The following is a 19,952-nucleotide window of genomic DNA, read 5'->3' as shown; positions in this document are numbered from 1 at the left end:
CCTGTGGTTTCCATCACTATTTCTAGTCTCTTCAGATTCCACCACATTCCAAATGAATGCTATATATCACTGTCAAGAAACTGTGTACACTCTGAAAAGTCCTCAGCCCTTTGAGCAGGTGGGAAGACTAAATGGAGCCTGGAATACACTCAACCCTTTCTCCTCAGTCTGAGGAACAGACTCTGTTCCTCCCATAAGCACCCACTAACTCAGACCCCTGGAACAGAAGTAAATGTAGCAGCTGGCCAAGGGCAAGAGGAAGACTATATATCCTGCAGTCCACGTGGACAGCTCTGACAACATGAGGCTGTCCATGAGGAACAACCTTGGAGAGAAGTGGAAGGAATTCACAGGGAGCCTTCACGAGTTGCAGGGTGATCTCATCAGGACCCCTAAGCTGCCTCTTAAAACTTTGGCTCGGAGATGGGGAAGTGAGGTCAATATAGCAGGAGGGAGAGAGAGGAAGGAGGAGAGGAAGCACTAAGGGTATCTGAAAAGGCCATAAGCAATCATACTATTTTTTATTTATCTAAAATTACATATGATACATTTAAGTGTATGCATATACACAGATAACTTAAATAAACTTATCCTACTTGGGCTGACAGTGTTCCCCTCTGGAAGCCAGGCTATTTAGCAAAAAGTAGGCATAAAAAGCTCCCGTTTGTGTTATTGGTCAGGGGAGTCCAATAGACTATCTCTCATATATAAGCTACTGTTGCTGCCCCTGACTACCTCCCAGAGCTTGAAGTCAAGTCCCTATTGCTAAGACATCATGCATTTCAGTCACAGAGCTTAGAGGGTCTAAGTTAGATCTGACCCAAAAGCCTCCTCCCTGAGGATTAGTTTTCATAGAAAATGTTGTACAAGCTGCCAAGGGAGGGAAGCAACCAATGGCCCTACCAAGCTTTGGTGCCTCTGAGCCACAGTGACCAGCACAGCAAGGTATCTACAAGGGTGTAATGGCGGCACTCATGTCTTAGCAGTAACTCACAGCTGTCTAACTGGACTTGGGGCACGCTCAAGAGAAGGGAAATCAAGCCCACTACTAGAAACCTAACTAACAACCTGGGGCTAATGAGGCCAAAAAACCAAACCAATCCAAACAAAAGCTACTACCGACACTTTACTAAGTTAGCTAATTCTCAACTGTGTTCTAAATACTTACCCATATACCCTCTCACCCCTCATCAAAGAAAACCTCAACTGGTCAAAATGAAGAGAACATAAGAGTACCCAGTCCCAAATGATATATCTACAATTGTGTGTGTGTGTGTGTGTGTATGTGTGTGTATGTGTGTGTGTGTACAAAATGCATAAATACTAAACTCTATGAACTGAACAGGTTTCATTTGGTGGGATTTCAGGGTGTACTGGATGACCAGTGAGGGGGCTCATTACTAGCGAAGATTATTTATCCCACTCCCAGCAATCTTTAGTTGGCTGTCTTTGGCTACAGCTGGAGCCCTGTGAGATTTTCTTCTTCCATGTTAGCATGTGTGTTGGTGCTAGTGTTTGGGTGTTATGTGTGTTGGGTGTTATTGTGCGTGTGTGTGTGTGTGTGTGTGAGAGAGAGAGAGAGAGAGAGAAAAGGTGGTTTGGAAGGGGTTGGAGGGAAGAAATGATGTAATTAAATTTCAATAAAAAAGTAAAAATTATAAAAGTAAACAAATAAACAGAAACACTCCCAAATTCAGGCTCCTCATAGCTAAAGAATCAGTACTCTGTGAGTCTTCATATTTTGCATGCTAAATTCTTGCTAGGCCAGTCAGTTAAAAAATCCAGACAAGTCTAGAACTAAATGCTTTTATTCAGCTACCTAACAGCGCTCTAGGATTGTTAGGTTTTCTCCTAACATGCTAAGTCACAACAAGATGAAAGTGTTTCCCCGATTTTAGGGGTCAAGAGCTGAAAAATCTAGGGCCTCCTGTTCCACATGCTCCTGTCCTGGAGCTGCATCCAGCCAAGACCCATGGCATGGTCGCAAGGTCAGGCTTACCTTGGGAACAAGATACTGCTGATCAGTGCAAGCCAGGATATAGGCTTCAGCTCGGCCCAACTCACTCTGGGGCAAGTGGGCGTTCATCTCATCGCCGTCAAAGTCAGCATTGTAGGCCTTGCAGTTGGCATAGTGAAGGCGCAGGACCTTTTCTTCTGGCAGAATGTGGGCACGGTGGGCCTGGATGGAGGGTCTGTGTAAGGTGGGCTGTCGGTTCAGTAGGAGGATGTCCCCATTCTTCACATGCCGGCATACCTGGGGCGGAGAGGGAAGAGCAGGTGAGTGCCAGGAAGAGCTTTGGAGCTATCACTGGTCCTTCCAAGGGCTTAACACATGTCACTTGGGTGAGCTCTCTATGCCTCATGTTCTAGTCAACTAAATGATCTAGAGAAAAGCTCCAGAAACTGAGTAACACTTGCCAGACCTCACTCTTGGCCTTTCACAACTACGCTCCCGCTTCTGGGCTCGCAGGAGTAAGGCGCAGACATGGCTGACGTGTGTGTGCAGTAAGGAGCACCTTCTTCAGCAGAATGTGCAGCCTTCCAGAGCCCTGGCTCTTCTCTCAGAGTTAACGAAGAAACAGATAAAGTTCCAAGACTACCTGCTTCCATGGACTGAAAAAACTTGTCAGGCTTCTCAAATCCCCCCAAGGTCACACATGAATGCCACAGCTTAGAATTAGCCCACCTTCTCACAGTGCAGTGAGGCCTGGAGGGTAAGGCTTTGACTGTCTCAGTTCAGTGACCCCTGAAAACATCCTCTCCTTTAAAATTTCAAAACAAGTGTAAAAACTAAAAAAAAAAAACAAAACAAACAACAACAAAAAAACAACCAACTGTCATAATCTTGGGGGAAATGATCCGAAAATACCACTTGCGACATTTAAAACATTTTCTTTTAGCCTTTCAGAAGGGAGAAGGTACCAAGGAAAGAAGAATGTATGTTTACACAGCCCGGCTTACAGTGGCAAACAAGTAGAGATCCTTACTGCCCCTCAGAACGGCAGGACTTCCCAGTGCACACACATTACTGAAGGCCACAGGCCAGAGAGTGAGGCTTCAAAATTAGATCAATACTATTCTGAGTGTGAAGCTCAGAGAAGTATTAACAAAACTAAAACAAAAATCCCAGTAGCATTTCGGGAGACAGAATGTAATGACCGGAAATCAACTCAGGAAAAGGTACGTAGGTACTCACTTCTAGGCCTCTGGGGCATGGACTCAAACGAAGAATGGTAAGGCACATAGTGACATCTTTCCCACACGGATCTTAGTATTGTTTATATTAGAATATAAATTACTTCTGCAAATACAGTTTTTTGTGAACAGGATCTTGTATTGTGAAAGTTGGCCTCAAACTTATGATCCCCCTGCCTCTGCCTGTCAGAGAAGACTCAGGGGGTAAAGGCACTTTCCACAGGGCCTGATGGCCTGACTTTAATCCCTGGGACCCACATGGTGGAAGGAGAAAGCCAATTGCTGGAAGTTGTTTTCTGACTCCACACACATGCCATGGCATTTGTATTTCCTTACTTCCCCCCAAAGAAATAAATGGAGTAAGAAAGCCAAAACAACAACAACAACAAAAACTGCGTAAATACCCCAAATGAAAAAAGACCAAAATTGAGGGCAATAACGGAGGATATGGACCCCTGGTAATCCTCTCTCCTCCTCAGGTCTGCTCTGTGTCACGGCAGTTAAAAGACAGAGGAAACAATCCTGCTTCCCACACATGCGAGGCACATCAGGAAGTTGGCTAAGGCAAGCCTGTAAGCTGGGCTCCAGGCTCTGAAGATTTTCCCCTCCTTCCTCACAGTCCTTGTCAGTTCTCAAAGTTCTCTCAATTGGAGCAGTGAAGCAATCCTGAAAGCAGAGTCCATGTTTCCACTTCCTAAGGCATTTCAACCTTCCTCCCCCCATACCGGAGTCCTCCATGTGTTTCCAAGGAGACCTGAGCTCTGAGGATTCCCATGAGGATCTGCCTGAGGCACTGGCTGCTCAGTGCGTCACACAGACTGAGGTTTTCTTTCCTTAGTGTCTCAAGGGAAAAGTTAGCCAGATCTGTGGCCTAGGCCCAAAAATCCAGGCTGGGCCTATTTGAGTCTAGTGAATCCAGTGTAAGAAAATTCACTGCAGCTGGGAAGAAATGTAGGCCATTTTGCCAGGCACTGGCCAATCCAAACAGAAACCCTGGAGCACAGGGCACTCCTCTTGCCAACCCAAACCTAAGGCCTTTCCTTTCTCTTGTCACTAAATAAATACTGTGGTGAAAATTACTGTGCCCCAATGCCTGGGTCAGAGTTTACAGGAGCAGGCACAGGGCCAGAGGCTGCTCAGGCAGCCAGGCAGGGAAGCAAGCCCATGATATCTTGAACACTTCCTTCTTGATAAGGCCCAGGAGAAAGGGCAGAGGTTAACTCTGTCTCAGGGAAAATGACCTTTCTGCCAACCCTTCCCCTTCTCACCTAACCTCTAAGTTAATCCTCAATTTCCTTCCCAGTCACCTCTTCCAGCCCTTCAAAATGACACATTAGAAGAGCAGGCACCTAAAGTGAGGTACCCTGCGGCTACATAATGTTATTGACATTTTGACATTAAACTTGCCATTCTGAGTCCCAGGACATGAGGGAGGGACAACTTTCCTTTCCAAGTCTTTTCCTGTGTGCACGGGAATGGGGAACTCACGGAGAGAGAGGCGGTGCACAGTGATGATGCCATGTGGTGAGAGCAGGAAGCAGAGAGAGAGACGGGGTGTGCACCGTGTGCTGGGAGCCTAACACGGTTTCCAGAAGTGGTAAAATGCTGTCTGCTGCCTGGCTACCTGGTTTTGTAAATAAGTGTCTTTGGACACATATCTATGTGTCTACACTTGCTTTCACACTATACACTAAGAGCTGAGTAGTCACGAATGTGTAAGACCAATTAAGGCCAGAATATTTACTTTGACCCCAGGGAAAAGAACTGGGCTGAGATTTGAAGGACAGCAAGAATCAGACAGTCAGGAGGAGGGCAGAGAGTTCCAAGCAGGGGACATTACGTGCAAAGCCTGAAAGGAGATGGCGGCAGCTGGAGAGCTGTGAAGAAACCAGGTTGAGGTGGACCAATGGAGAAAGCAAATACAAGGGGCCTGATGAGCGTGCTAAGGACCTGAGCCCAGGGTGGAAGGTAATGAGCTTCACTTCGCTCACTCACCCTCGCCGCTCCTCAGGAGATCTCTCACTGGCTTCATGTGACCTAACACACCGCAGCCAGGCAGCCTCCCTGAGCCCACGGAGGTAAGCAGGCCGCATGGGGAAAGCAACCCACCTCTGCCTTATCCTTACACCCCAATCTCGTTAGACCTTTCTGACTTACTGTTCAAAAGCCCTAGCTACTTACTGCCTATTTCATCAGCATGAAGGCTCTGAACACTGCCTCACTCAATGTCCACAAATGACTTCTGCTTCACCCTAAAGCGTGCCATACCTACATATAAGAAACAAGTATAGACACAAACTCAGCAGGCGAGCCCCACTGCTCCCTAATTCCCCACTGTTCCCACATTTTCTACTCCCAGAGCACTTTTGCATCACACTGAGTCTAAAATTCCGACAGCTTTTTCTTAGCTCTAAGTCTCCCCGCCTACACCTCATAATTCTACTTTGTACAGGAGGTGGCCCTTATTCTCCAGCCATCTCAAATTTAGAAGGGCTAAAAACAATCTTTGCTCGACACCTCTTCTCTCCGGATGGAAACTACAGCTTCACATATCTCTTCTTACAGATCTCTACGACAAACCATCTCTGGTGTGTCCTCTGCAACATGCCTGTACTTATCCTTGATTCTTCCGCAGCCTTCGAGGGCTCACTTCCTGGCTCACAGCACATAGTCACCCATGGCAACCCGTCAGGACCGTCAGGCCAAGCCTGAGCACACAGCAGGACTTCAGCACTACTGACCCCTCGCTGCATACTCCTGGTGAAACTTTTCTCCTCGTTACAACTGTTTGAGTGAATAGAAAGATTTGCCTGGATCCATTGAAGTTAGGCAAAACACACCTTGCTGTTTCTTGAACCCCTCACATATCTCCCAGCAAAAAACCTGACAATACACCAACCTAACGAAGAATGAAATTGGTGCCTTGAGCTATCTGTTGGTTTGAATGGTGCCCCTGTCACCAAAGCAAAACGGCACAGAGCAGAATTTAACTGTTGTAGCTGAGGAGAGCTTTGAAAATATGGAAAGCAAGAGGACTGGCCTACAGTACTACTGTCAGCACCAGTGGGAACCAATGGCCGCCATGCCAAGCCAGCGTGTGTCTGCTCCCCCAGAGTTCCTTCTAGACAGGCGGGAACGTTGGTGGGCTCGCACCCATTGCTACAGTTAGCCAGTCCCAGAGATGCTAACTCAGTGTGAGGGGTGAGGGTCCATCCGATTATCTCTCCCTCTTGTTCCCGTGAAGCCACACTGATGTGAAAACCACCCCTGGAGCAGCCCTGTTCAGAGGCAGCCTGCAGGAACAAGACAGGAACGAGATGGGCCCGACCAAACCCTTGTTTTCCTCACAATTTTTGTGCCCTGGGGCTTAGGTGCTCCTGTGGCTGGTGTCAGGAGCTGTTTGGCCACAGCTTCCCGCTGTGTGACATCTACTGCGCTCAGGGCTGTGCGACTGCCATCCTCATTGATGACCATGGAGGCTCCTGGGTGCACGTTGGGTCCATTGATGACTGCTTGTCTCAGTTCCTGCACATTCCAGGGGGTAACTGGCTGAGGGTAGGTCAGTTTTGTGGCAAATACCTAGAAAAAAGGATAGCATGTTGAAATTCAGAAGGGGCAGACAAAGGTTCCAGGCTTACAAACGCTAACAAAATAATCTGCCTGATTTCTTCCCAAACTGTGTTGAGCTGTCTGCTTAGTCAAGGCCTTTCTGCAGGTAGAGCAACGTGTCTCCTTTGTTAAACCATTTTACTGTGCTTGCTCTCCTAAGGGAACAGACTGGCAATTTATGCATTTGCTTGCTGAAAAACACGCTGAAACTTCACGCTTTCTCGTCTACCAATAGTCGGTGTTGCAAAGGAGCAGTATGGGCACTTCAGAGAGCCGTCACACCCCTCCCATCTTAGCAGGTATCACTAACTGCTCGGGGTCCTTCTGCCGGGCCCAGGCATGGCCTCAGAGAGTGGCACTGAAGAGGAAATGGATTTAAAACTCCAAGACCTGAGAACATGAAGTGTTCTGTCAACACCAGACCCAAAACCTGCTCTAAAACAAGTTCTCTACAGTTACATGAGTTTCTGAATCACTGATGTTTACTTATTTGATACTTCAACACACATACAAATGCACCAAGGACTGCAGAACCCAGGAAGTTAATGGCCCAGGTCTCTGTGTAGTAGCAGTGTGTGGGCCTGTGAGGTTTCCACCTTTTACTTTGAGCTAAAGGACTTGTTTACTCTTCGGCCATCACTTGGCCACAGCTTTAGCAGGTAGTGCTCTGCTGTGTGGCTCCCTGCCAAGCTTTAGCTCATTCTCATTTTATCTCACCTCCGTGTTCCTAAATAACAGCTCTGGTGCACTGTGGGGGAGAAGAGGGGAGCAGCAGTTTTAGCCACTCTGTCCTTCCTAGTCACTCTGCAATAACCTCAGGTCTGCGTGGCTCTGGGAATTGCAGTAAGGTAACGGTCAGTAGGGTGGACAGCATAGGAGCCTCTCATACAAGCATTAGCAAATAAACTTACCAAAAAAGACAAGGTTGGTATTTTATGGAGATACAAGGTAAGGCCTCACTAAAGGTCCCCCCCAAAGTTGGGGCACTCTAGGCATTGAGGTCAAAGCCAGGATGGCCTCTACATTCTGCCTAGAGAAGAAAATTAACATGTCCTGAGCCTTTCCTCTCAGGGATTCAAACTTAAGAATCGTATGACTGGCTTTCATAATACCTTTCCTTGGTATACAGTTCAGCTTTTACATGCAAGGACCTATGGTTCCTGGGAGGCAACAAACAGTAGAGCCTTCTTTGCCTGTTCTTGACACAACAGGCTCTTGCTCAGGAAGCCAAAGTGTGCCCAAGAATGAGAACACTTTAGCTTTGCTCATTACCAGTTCCCCCAAGAGAGACAGGGTGGCGTGTAAGGAAATGAAGCTGTGCACAGAGGGAATTAAACCATCTTCTCATTATTGACCTCAAGGCCCATTAAGGAGGAAGTCAGCTGGAGAGGTGCTGCTAATGAGCACCGCGGCTTTAACGGGTCGGGAAGTGAGAAGGGAAGCTGGCTCGCCAAGGGAATGCTAATGGGTGACCGGGAGAGCCACTCACCCCCAGAGCTGGCAGGGACAGACAATACACGCATACCGCCCTTCTGAGGGCCCTCCCACTTTCCACTGCCAGATGCCCAAGTGGGACTGATGTCCCTTGCCCTCTTCTCCCAGCATGGACTCATTTAAACAAGGAAGGTTTAAAGACTGGGTTAAGATCGGCAAGAATAAGACACAGAGTCAGGGCGTGGAATGACGTGCTGGAATTCCCTCATGCTTCAGGACAAAAGTCTTCTAATAAGATAGCAATACCATTATGAACCCCAAGCTCCTTCCCTACAGGCTCTTCTTCCACATGGAAAGCAGTGGAAGCTATCCCCACTGGAGGCATGTTGATCTACCATCACACTCTGTCCTGAGGCCTCTATGGCACACCTATCTCACAGCCACCGGTAGTAAAATGAGGCCTCTCCCCAAGCACACACCATGGGAATTCCAATCTCATTGGTGTTGATGTACATGTCTGGGCAGATGACTGAGCGGGCTGCGTAGTCAACTCGCTTTCCCATCATGTGCTTCCGGAACAGGCCTTCCTTCTTCTCTAGGATCTATAGAGAGCAAAAAGGTGACAGAATAGTAAATAATTCAATTTTGAATTGTTTTCTTGCTTCTGACCCAGTGTGTATAACGTGCATTTCTTTCTGAACATGCAGCTAGGAGGCGGGGTACAGACACGCTGTTAGTCGTTTCCTGCTGACCCTCACCCACCTGTGGCGGGGATCCAGTTCTCTGCTCACCTGTCTTATGCCAGGGTACTTTTCCAACATCAGCTTGTCCATCTCACTGTCAAACACAATATTGACGTGGCTCTGAAGGTGAATCCAAATGTTGTAAAGTTTGTCTGTGAGAGACTGGCCTGGAAGCATACTTAAAAAGGATCGGTCGATAGCAACTGAAGAGTCACTTTCCTGGGAAGATAAAGCCAAGAAAATAGGAAGGATTGAAGAAAAACTTGTTTTTTTTTTTTTTTAAACTCAACCCAGCTCTGGTAAAGAAATGAGCTCTGGAGCCGGCTTCTGAAGCTGACAGAGGATGAACTGGACTTCTGAATGTGTATCGGCACACATCAGGCCCACTACATATGTCTCAGCTTGTCGCTTTCAGTAGTAAAATGAACTCTCAGTTCCTAAGCACAGCAGCACTGCAGTACATACTATAACCATCAGGCACCTGAGAAGCTGAAGCAGGAGTCTTGAGTTTGAGACTTGCTTGGACTACACAGCAAGATCCTGTTTCAAAAATAAAAATTAAACTAAGATAAAAACAAAACAACAAAAAAAAAATGTAAGCAGGCTCCTAGCTCAAGCTTCTGAATGCCTAGTCCTCCCAGACTAAGAGCCTTAACCGCCTTTCCTGCGAGCACTCTATGTCTGAGGCTCCCACCAGACAACAGAGTTTCATTACATGGTTTAGGAAACCATGATCAGTGAATTTATAAAAATGCAGGTGGAGTGCTTGCCTAGCTTGCAGGAAGCCACAAGCTCCATCCCCAGCACCACATTAACTGGGTGTGATGGTGCACACTGTAATCCCAGCACTTGGAAGGTAGCAGCAGGCGATCAGTTTAAGGGTAGCCTTGCCTATATAGTGACTTAAAGGCCAGCATGGGCTACATGAGACCCTGTCTCCAAATAATAAGAAACAAATAATAACAATAATATTAGAACTTTACTTTCTTAAAAAGAAAAGTGTCATATAATACTGTTATATAATACTGTCATATAATGTGAGCCCCAAGTGAGTTAGATTAAGTTACTGGCTGAGCCTCAAGCTTAAATATTTAATCATTTAAAAATATTTCTATCCCTAGTCCTGTCTTTTCCTCTGCTTTTCTCTACCCAGGAAGAAAACTACAGATCCTAGAGTGCCTTAGAGCACCACCTACTGGCCACATCTGGCTGCAACTGTCCTAAGGGACAGAATTTCAAGTCCTCCAGTGTAGTTCACATAAGGAAAAAAAATCTATCAGTGTGTGAAGGTTGAGGGCAGGTGAGGATCTAGTAGATGACAATGTCATAGTAATAATTTGGGTTTGTCCCCACAACCAAGGAATAAAGGAATCATCTAGGAGGATACATGCAATTCTGCAGGCAACATCATGGTCCTTTTCAGTCAAACTCACTACTATAGCATTGCTGGTTCAAGGCCACATGATGACTGTTAAAATGGACAAGACCTTGTCCACTGGCTTTTGGTATATCCTAGTCCCTAGGGATAGCTCCTGGGAGATCACTGAATACAATGATGAACACAAATACGGAAAAAACAAGAATATGTCTAATTAATCAAAGGGAAATTGGCCTAGGGATAAACACGGTACTAGTTTTTTTCTACAAAGATTGAGCTCTGTTATTATTGACTAAAGCTTGACTCTACTCTTAAGAAACACTAAAATAAAATTCTCAGTCTTAACCATTGGATTTGGTTATCCTATAGTCTTCTGTCTTCCATACTGGACCAGGGCCTGCAGAGGGCAATTCTCTCTTATGCTGAGGATCTGTTAAAAGCACACTTATATTGACCCATCAGTAAACTTCAGCAGACTGAAGAAAGTTTCAAGGAGTCATCCAAAGTGCCCACGGGACAGTGGTGTGACCTTGTGACATTTGTGGCTGATAGCAGGACTGTCTGAGCATCTGGCATGGAATCTCAGAGGCCTGTCTCTCTAAGGCTGGAGCCCACATTTCAAGGGTGGGAGTGACCTTGGCAGCTTTATGTTCACTAGAGAGTTGGCATAAGACCTGCAACAGTGAAAGGGCTAAGGAAATGCCAATGGGGATGGTCTCATTCTAGAATATTGCATTCTACATTGTCTTCCTGGCTCTATTACTGAAGAACTTAATGAGCCTAAAACACATTCCTAGAGCCTGAGGGAAGATGATTCCTCAGAGCCTTCCTGGCTGGTGGTGGTGCACAGCCTGGGTAGGAACCCTCACCATAAATTACACTTTTTAGTGGAGATGAGTCCAAGAAATCAAAGAGACTTGACTAAAACCACTGGCCTGATCATTGGATACAGAATAAACCACACCTAGATCTATCTATAGTCAGGCCTATGCTTGCCCCAACAAGTCACACTGCCAACCAGGGGTACTGCCCACTGCAGGTAGCGTCTTGTAGCAGCCACAGCATCTGTGCTCACACAGGGTTAGGACCAAGTGTGTAGTTCTTACCACACCTGCCATTAACAAAGACGTTCTATCAGCACTGAGGCAGCCCTGACCTTGTCTATGGTGAGTTCTGTCATCTCACAGGGCAGCTTCTGTTCTTGGGCCATCAACGCCAGAAGTTTCCGGATCAAAACTGCATCCTTCATGACAGCTTGCAAGTTCACCGTCTGGCCATTAGTAAACATCTGGTCACCCAGGCGATTGATTGGACGATACCTACAGGGCAACATACAGGCTCCACGAATGTTCTTCAGCCTCTCAACCTACTTACTGAGAGCAACACAGCTCAACCTGCTGAAAACCACCAACCATGTCTAGGACAACCAACCAATGCAGAATGCTCACGCCACTGTCTGAGCCTTGGGTGGACAGCGGCTCGATTCCTCAGTGTCACACAGCCCTGCTCAGTCCCTCGGCCCACCCTTTTCATGACAAGTTATAAGACAGTACCTGGAGGGTGGCACCACTATGAAATCTAGAAAGAACATGCTGGGGTTGAAACCGGACTCCATGCCAGGATCATCCAATCCCGAAAAAAGGCAATTCAGGAAGAATCCTGTGTTTGAAAGAAAATAACCCACAAAGCCATTTAAGCATATGTATAAGGACATAAAAATATTACCAAGAAGAAAAAAACAAAACAGGATATGGGATCCTATGTAGGGTAAGAAAACACTTTTTTTAAATAAAAACAAACCCAAAGCAGCTGGGTAGGTGACAGCCTGCATGCAAGTGAGATAGCATAGACACTCAGGGACCACAGCGCTTCAGGAAGGACACGAGCTGTGCAGAAACAGGAAGTTTATTCACCTCCCCTCCTAAATTTGTAATCTTCCACGTACAATTGAACATTTGCTGCTTTGGACTCTGGGCATAATTAATTGGAATTAAGAAATAATCAAGTTAAAATAAAGTTTAGCCTTTAAAAAACAATAATGGAACATTATCTCTATGGGTATGCCAAGAGGGCTTGTCTGCAAACTGGATCTAAGACCAAGGAAAGCTAAAAGTGCTCGGAGAAAATGAATAAAAATGAGTAAAACCTGCCGCAGAGAGCATCTCACTAGCTTGGTACTCTTCACGCCTGATAACCCCGTTAATTCTGTGCTTGTCTGGGAGCACTTATTATGCAGAGGCCAGAGTCAATGTCTCAGAACACCCTCTCAGAAGATGGTGTGAGGATTTGAGTATCCTGCATAGATTACATTATGCATTCAAAAGAGAATGGAAAATTTCTGTTTCTGCAGAGAACTGAAATATATAAAAGTTTGTTCTTTGATTCACAAAAGGAATTCCCATAGAATGTTTAAAATATCTTTTTTGGGGGGATGGAGTGGAGCTTGAGACAGGGTCTCACTATGTAGTTTTGGCTTTCGTTGAACTCGCCTCTGACCCCCAAGTGCTGGGACTAAAGGTGTGCACCACCATGTCCAGAACATCTTTTTTTTTCTTTAAATGGGCTTGTGAGTTCCAGAAATGCATCAGTGTAGAAACACCTGGACAAGTTACATCAAGTTCTTGGTGTTGGGTGTGACCTGTCCTGCTCCTTATGGCTCTAAGTCAATGTGCTCTGCAACTTGCCCAAGACTGTGGACTGCAGGTGAGAGCTACGTTAATTAGAACTTTGGTTGAGGTAGTAAGAGGGTGGGGACATGAACCAGGAGCGTCCACTCCACACACAGAGAGGCTACTTCTCCAGCACCTTCATTCTTCCAAATGGCGAAAAGATGTTCTTGGGCGCTGTGTGGGGTCAGGTACCCCCGTTTCCCCATCTGAGCCTCTTCAATCCCTGGAGCTGCTGGTGCTTGTTCTGTAACAAGAAATATCCATTTTTGTCCCCATTCTAAAAAGCTTGAAAATAGACCATAAATATCAATCTACAGGACAGCATCTTTTTAACCCAGATTTCCATACCTACTCTAGTTTCTAGAGAAATGAAAACAATACACTATCAGATAAAACCAGAGAGGCAGAGTAAAAGACGGCATTCCCACTAGCTCACACAATTAACATAGCTATTTTCATTTTTAAATACTCTTCCAGTACTTTGGTTCATGCAAGTTCTTTACATGACACTGAGATTTTGCTGGGCATGGTAGTGCAGGCCTATTAGCCCAGCACTTAGGAGAAGGAGGCAGAAGAAGCCCGAGTTTTAGGACAGTGTGTAGCTACACAGTGAGACATTACCTCAAAAAAAAAAAAAAAAAAAAAAAAAAAAAATCCTGCAGGGATTTACTTTCGTCAGAGCCTGGTTCATTTGGTGTTATCAGAGGACCACGTGAACAACTGCTACAAGGCTTTCCTCTGACCACCTTTCTGTTTGTTCCTGAGACAGTCTTAGCCCAGGCTAGCCTGGAAGTCCTGATGCTCTTGTCTCCACCTCCCAAGTGCTGGTCTTAGTATATGCAACCATGCCCAGCTCCACTCATCATTTTTAATGGCTGCCTGATACTCTACTGAGAAGTTTCCTAATAACATTATTGGGCTGGGATACAGATTTCTGGTAGAACACATTCCTAGCATGAATGAGGCCCTGGGTTCAATCCCCTGTACTGTATGAAAACAAGTAACATTATCTTTATGCATGCTTCACCAGAGAGGGTCAAAGAAGCAGAAGTATAAGTACATGTGGGAAGATTTTCTTTTTAATTGTGTAAGTGTGAAAACAAATGTGCCACTAAGCACACATATGGAGTCACACATATGGAAGCTATCTTCTGACAACATTTGGGAGTGGGTTCTCTCCTGCCACTATGGGTTCTGGGGCTAGATCATAGGTTTGGGCCCTACATACTTTCACCCACTGAGCGCTCTTGCTAGTCCCTGTGTAAAGATTTCTACAGATTCCAGTAGACCGATTTAAGAAATACCACACCTATGTCAGGTTGGCCTCATGGACTAGGCAAGCTCCTCTAAGAGCCTGATTAGCTATGCCCAGGTTAAGTAGAAAGTTTTACCAGGGGTGTTCAGGAGATTGATTTCTGACATTCAGATGAGGAACAAAAGTAATTTAAGTATCCTATATGCTCAAAATGTCAGCATTTCCTGGGATGCCTTAACTGAAATGAAGCATTGCTCAACTTTCTCTTTTCTTGATTTATCAGGGCAGGATCTATGCTGTGATTGTGTCTGTAGCACTCAAGAGCATTTAGCGCACAGATGACAGCCACCAGCTGGAACATACATTCCAAGTATTCTAAATTATCCATAAACAACACTGTTCTGTCCTTCTGGTCAATTTTTCTGTTCCAATGATCGATCGATCATTCATTCATTCAATCATTCATTCATTCATTCATTCATTCATTCATTCATTCATTCATTCACTGTAGAATGAATGTGGTACATTGATTATCATCTCTCTCTCTCTACCTACCTACTTACCTAATGTGGAGTGAGCATGGATGTAATAGTGTGTGGGTAAAGGTCAAAGGACAAGTTTCAGGAGTCAGGTCTCTCCCATGTGGGTCCTGGAGACTGAACTCAAGTTGTTAGTCTTAGCAGGAGGCATCTTTTTCTGCTAAACCACCTTGCCGGCCCAATGTGGGTGAATAATATTTACGAGTTGTTTATGTCAGGTGTGGTGGTGCACACCATTAACCCAGCACTTGGGAGGCAGAAGTAGAAGGACCTCTATGAGTTCAAGACCAGCTTGATCTACATAGGGAGTTCCAGGACAGCCAGGACTATGTGGAGAGAGAGAGAGACCCTGTCTCAAACTCCCCCAACCAAATATTGACTTATTAAATATAAGAAAACCAAACCAAACAAACACCAAAACCCAACCCTGGAGCCAAAACAAAGACTATTTCCTATAGCTTTCTAATACCCAGGCTTCTGGTGCACCCTATTCTTGCAGTTACAGCAAAAGTTATCGCAAATGAACGGGCTTGACAAAGGAACCGAAAAGCCACTTTATCATTGGACATCGGCCCCCCAACTGGAGTTATTATTTAAAGTTCTGAAGATCTGTTTTCAGTAAAATTAGCATTTTCTAGGACAACCTAGAGGGTCATTATAGCAATTGTCAAGGAAGGTAAAATGTTTCCATGGCCATTTGCAGATATGTGAAGAAAAATCCACTCTTAAGACTGTTCTCTAAAACAACACTTAGCAGTCTTTCTAAATGGTGTGGGATCCCACTCTGGGCCCTAGAACACAGAAAGGTCATGACCAGAAAAACTGGCAAGCTTCAAATGAAGTTCTTAAGTTAATAGTGCCACAGAAAATAGTTCTGATGAATGTTTGGACAAACTAAAATGTTACAACTGGACAAAAGGAATAAAGAATTTATGAGAACTCACTGTGCTTGCTACCCTGTAAGTCTAAGTTTATTCTACAATAAAACATTTATTAAAAACCAGTATACAGCAGGGCTTGGTGACACATTCCTATAATCCCAGCACTTGGGGAAGCAGATGTACTTTTCTGCCTGTTCCATATTCTCAAGCCTTAGACAAGGTTCAATCATGTTATCTGCTGTGGGTAACATTATTCAGAGATGTTTTGAATAATGCCCACCTCAGCTCTGGGTGGGCTCCACTACATGAGTTGTAAACAGCTGAGAAGCAGCCTCTCCAAGCCTCTATGGCACACAACAGAGCCAGCTGTGCACCTCAGGTTCCAGTTTTTTGACCTGGTATATAGAGTATACAATAAAAAATGAAGTGGACCTCGTGAACACTACAGCAAAACACGTACTAGCCTCGGTACTCGTACCTTATTTAATTCTCACTTCAGAACTAAACAACACAAAACATAAAAAGAAAAAAGAAAAGTTGTTCACTGTAGTTTTTTCTGTAACAACACATGAACAGAGCAGAGCTGAGAAGACACCTTTGCCTACACAGATTGAGGTTGTCAAGAGCAACTTGAAGGAAGTGCTCTTGTTTTACTGAGTTCTTGCAATTCTAACTATTATTCACCTGTATTTTACTAAAAATAAATCCATGCTTGCTTACTCAATGAAATACCTCAAAACATTTTCCAGGCAAAACTAAAATCTCTATTAAAAGTGTTTCAATTGCTGGGTGTTGTGACACACGCCTGTAATCCCAGAATTTCAGAATGATCAAGAGTTCAATACCAGTTTGCAAGAGATCCTGTAAACAAAATCTTCCAAAGAAACAACCACATACTCTTATCACTAAAGGAGACTGAAGCAGGATTAGAGTTTTTGATGCCAGCCTCAAAACACCCAAGACAAAAACAATGATTTGAGACAGCAGGCCCCTGCAGGGCACTGTCGCATAGCAGAGCCTGGTGGCCCTTTCCCAGGTGACGGGCCTGGGGTCGGGGGGGGGGGGGGTGTCTTCCCCAAGCTCTCCTCTAGCCTAAGAAGCCTAGATGCATCTGAAGGGCACACAGGAGAAACACGGCCACAGCGTCTTTAGAGACCCAGCCTGCTTACCTGACGGCTCTGCATCCTTCTGGGCAGATTTTTTGTGCATCACGGCTGGATACGTGATGGTCAGCTTGCTGTTGTGCTCTTTTCGAACCACTGAGCGTCCGGTTCTACACGCAGGGATATATTGTGGAGAGAAACAAACCTCAGTGAGACACTTACTAAGAGTATGGAGTGATTGCCAAAGCCAGGTCAGCAGGGACTGGAAAGACTGACGGACAACACTCACTTGCAGTGCGGACATCGCTTAGCAGTCATATGTGTCTTCCAGAAATAAGCAATGAGCTTGCTTCTGCTTTCGCACACGTTTTTCACCTGTTTAAAACGTCAGAGAGTATTAGAGTGACTTATTTCTAGTTACGGTCTCAGTTCGTGGCCCTGACTAGCCTCATGTTTGTAATCTTCTTGTTTTAGCCTCTCAAATAATGGGAGTACAGATATGCCCAGCCATACCTGCTCTGGGGCGCCATGGAATGAATGACTGACTGGCTGGGTGCTACTAATGGTCTTTCACTTTCTAACTAGAGAAAACAGTCCTGTGGTAGTTTGAACAAGAAATGTCTCCCATAAGTTCAGGTATTTCAACACCTGGTCCCTGGCTGGTGGCACTGTTTGGGGAGGTTATGGAAGCTTTAGGGGCTGTGGTCTGGCTGGAGGAACTGTGCAGTGGCAACAGGCTTTCAGAGGTCAGATTTGCCCCACTTCCAGTTGGCTCTCTGCTTCACATTAGCAACTGACACCTGACCTCAGTCTGGGGCCTCCTGCCGTTACAGCTCCACTGCTGGAACTAAGTGCCAGACACCCTTCATTACGGCGTTTTATCACAGCAACAAAAAGTAACTGAACTGGCCCACAGAATAGTCTCTCATATAGCTATTTGTGTGGCCACAGAAGGGACCAAACATTATCAATGACAGGCACTGAGGCTCCTCAAGAAGTTTTTGGCCTGGCTGTAGCAGATCATCTGGAAACTGCCAGCTGCTTCCTATCCCTAGAACCGATGATGCGGACTTTGATGAAACTGAGTAACACATGGAGATGAGGCAGAGCCTTTGACACAGAAACACTAGTGTTTCCATGTGGGCCAGTGCCAGTTCTTGTACTATGGTTTATTTGTCACTGAGGCCACCTCTGCATTGTCAGTTTATTTACTAAGATGCCCAGAAGAACTGTCACTCTCATGTACTGTACCATAATCTTTGCCCTTAGGTCTTTCTTGCTAAAGGCACCAGACTGACTCCGAAATTGATAGAACTTTATAGAGCAGGATTTTGGCTCTGACACAACACAACCTCTGAGAGTATTTTTGAAGATGTGCTGATGGCGATTAAAAATTCCTATCTGCTCCAGATCATAGTAGGGCACTTGGGAAGTCAGCTACGGCAGACAAACACACACTGTTCAGTCTTGCTATCAGTAACCATTTGGACAAGAATCTACAGCTGGCAACAGAACAACTAGGTAGAATGAGCCACGGCATCTACAGCACATGAGTGCACTAAAGGCAACAGAAGCCTGAGCACAAGCCAGGTAGACAGCAGGAGGCAGAGCAGAGCTGGAGTGGAGGACAACCCCCTCTCCCGGGGAGGACCTAGCTAAACACTGCAAGCTCCCCAAAGCCTCTGCCAGGAGCACTCACTGTTCATCACAGGGCACACATCAAGGAGTTCACTGTCTCACACCTAAGCCTATGTGCCAGGATTAGGCTTTTCAAGGATACAACTAAGAAATAAAGAAGTTTCTGGAAAAGAAGTTAATGTAGATTCTTTCTTTTTTTAATTTTTGTCTTAAAATTATGTGAATGTATGTTTGTCTATGTGTAGACAGGTATGTGCAGGTGAGGGTCTGTGACCATGGAGGCCAGAGGCACCGATCCCTATGAAGTAGGTGGTTGTGAGCCATCCACCATGGCCCAGGCCTTCTGTGAGGGAAGCATGTACTCCATCTGCTGAGCCACTTTTTGGTCCTATCAGGCTAACTCTTAGAAGAAATGTGCTTCCATGTGGAAAAGCAGGGATAGGTTAATGTCTTTGGCTATAACGTCATCTTTCTAGACATATCTTAACTGTTTAAAATGACTCATTCATAGTATTGGACTAAACATAAAATTCCTCAGAAATTTATGACTAAGAAAGATCATGAATCCATTAGGAGCTTGGCGTAATTTGCAACTTAATTGTTTGTTTGCTTTTTTGAGACGGGATTTCTCTGTGTAGCCCTGGCTGTCCTGCAATTCTCTCTGTACACTAGGCTGGCCTCAGATGTCTGTTAGTGCCTCCCAAGCGTGTGGATTAAAGGTGCGCACCACCGCCTGGCTAAGGTTAACTTAGCTTTAAGCCAAGCCTCTGGATATAGCGGGCTCCCTCCCTGAAGCTTCCCCAGGTGGCTCTCAGGACTCACACAGTGCTGCTTCTCTTGGCCTCAAATAGGTCCCACCCAAGAGCTCTTGGAATGCCTTGGGGACCTGCTAGATGAATTAAATGGTATGATACCTAGTCATAAACTGAATCAATTTGAAAGTCAGTGTTATAGTTGATTACCTACCCATTCATTCACTGAGCAAATGAATTCCTTCATAGATGCCCCAAGGGCGGATGAGGCAGCAAGGGTTTAGAGAAAGTAAAGGGTAGGAGATGGGTGAATGGGGGTAGAGACAGACATCGTTCTCAACATTACTGCTTGCTGGATGCCGTACTTACATTAGAGTCATCTAACCCTCTTAACAGCCCTGCTGACAGCCATAAAGATGAGGAAATGAACACTCATGCAATTTTAGAAATTTGCAAAGTCCTGGGGCTCATAAGGGGCAGAACCAGGACTGAAAACTAGGTCCACCCTGGGAGGCCAGAAACATATGCAGAGGATGGCACAGAGGAACTGTGGTCATCACGCTAAAAGCAGACTGTCACAAAAAGGGAGATGAGATGATGGTTAACTCACATGAGCACCCTGGGACCCCAAGAGGTTGTTCTGAAGAATTTTGCTTGTGTATTCCTCTAACTCCTCCTGAATCTCGATGGCGGAAGGATCTGAAGTTTCTTCTAGAAACTAAAAAAGAGGTAAACTACTGCATTACTACGATAATG

At 45.4% G+C, this 19,952-nt stretch overlaps 1 protein-coding gene across 1 annotated transcript in view; it reads right to left on the bottom strand.

Annotated features, from left to right (window-relative positions):
- The window catches only part of Polr1a (RNA polymerase I subunit A), a 63,446-nt gene that overhangs the window by 35,790 nt on the left and 7,704 nt on the right, over positions 1-19,952 (bottom strand). The window contains exons 4-13 of the mRNA XM_055596430.1: positions 19,807-19,914; positions 17,096-17,181; positions 16,873-16,976; positions 13,165-13,272; positions 11,913-12,018; positions 11,516-11,678; positions 9,030-9,200; positions 8,718-8,840; positions 6,544-6,774; positions 2,000-2,254 (exon numbers count right to left, since the gene is read on the bottom strand). Coding sequence (XP_055452405.1) covers positions 2,000-2,254; positions 6,544-6,774; positions 8,718-8,840; positions 9,030-9,200; positions 11,516-11,678; positions 11,913-12,018; positions 13,165-13,272; positions 16,873-16,976; positions 17,096-17,181; positions 19,807-19,914 — 1,455 coding nt within the window. The remainder of the gene's footprint in view (positions 1-1,999; positions 2,255-6,543; positions 6,775-8,717; positions 8,841-9,029; positions 9,201-11,515; positions 11,679-11,912; positions 12,019-13,164; positions 13,273-16,872; positions 16,977-17,095; positions 17,182-19,806; positions 19,915-19,952) is intronic.

The sequence above is a fragment of the Psammomys obesus genome, unplaced genomic scaffold, assembly GCF_907164565.1.
Source record: "Psammomys obesus unplaced genomic scaffold, mPsaObe1.curated_primary_1811, whole genome shotgun sequence".
Lineage (NCBI taxonomy): Eukaryota > Metazoa > Chordata > Mammalia > Rodentia > Muridae > Psammomys > Psammomys obesus.
The sequence above is the reverse complement of the archived record's forward strand: the minus strand, read 5'-3'. Positions and strand labels throughout refer to the sequence as shown.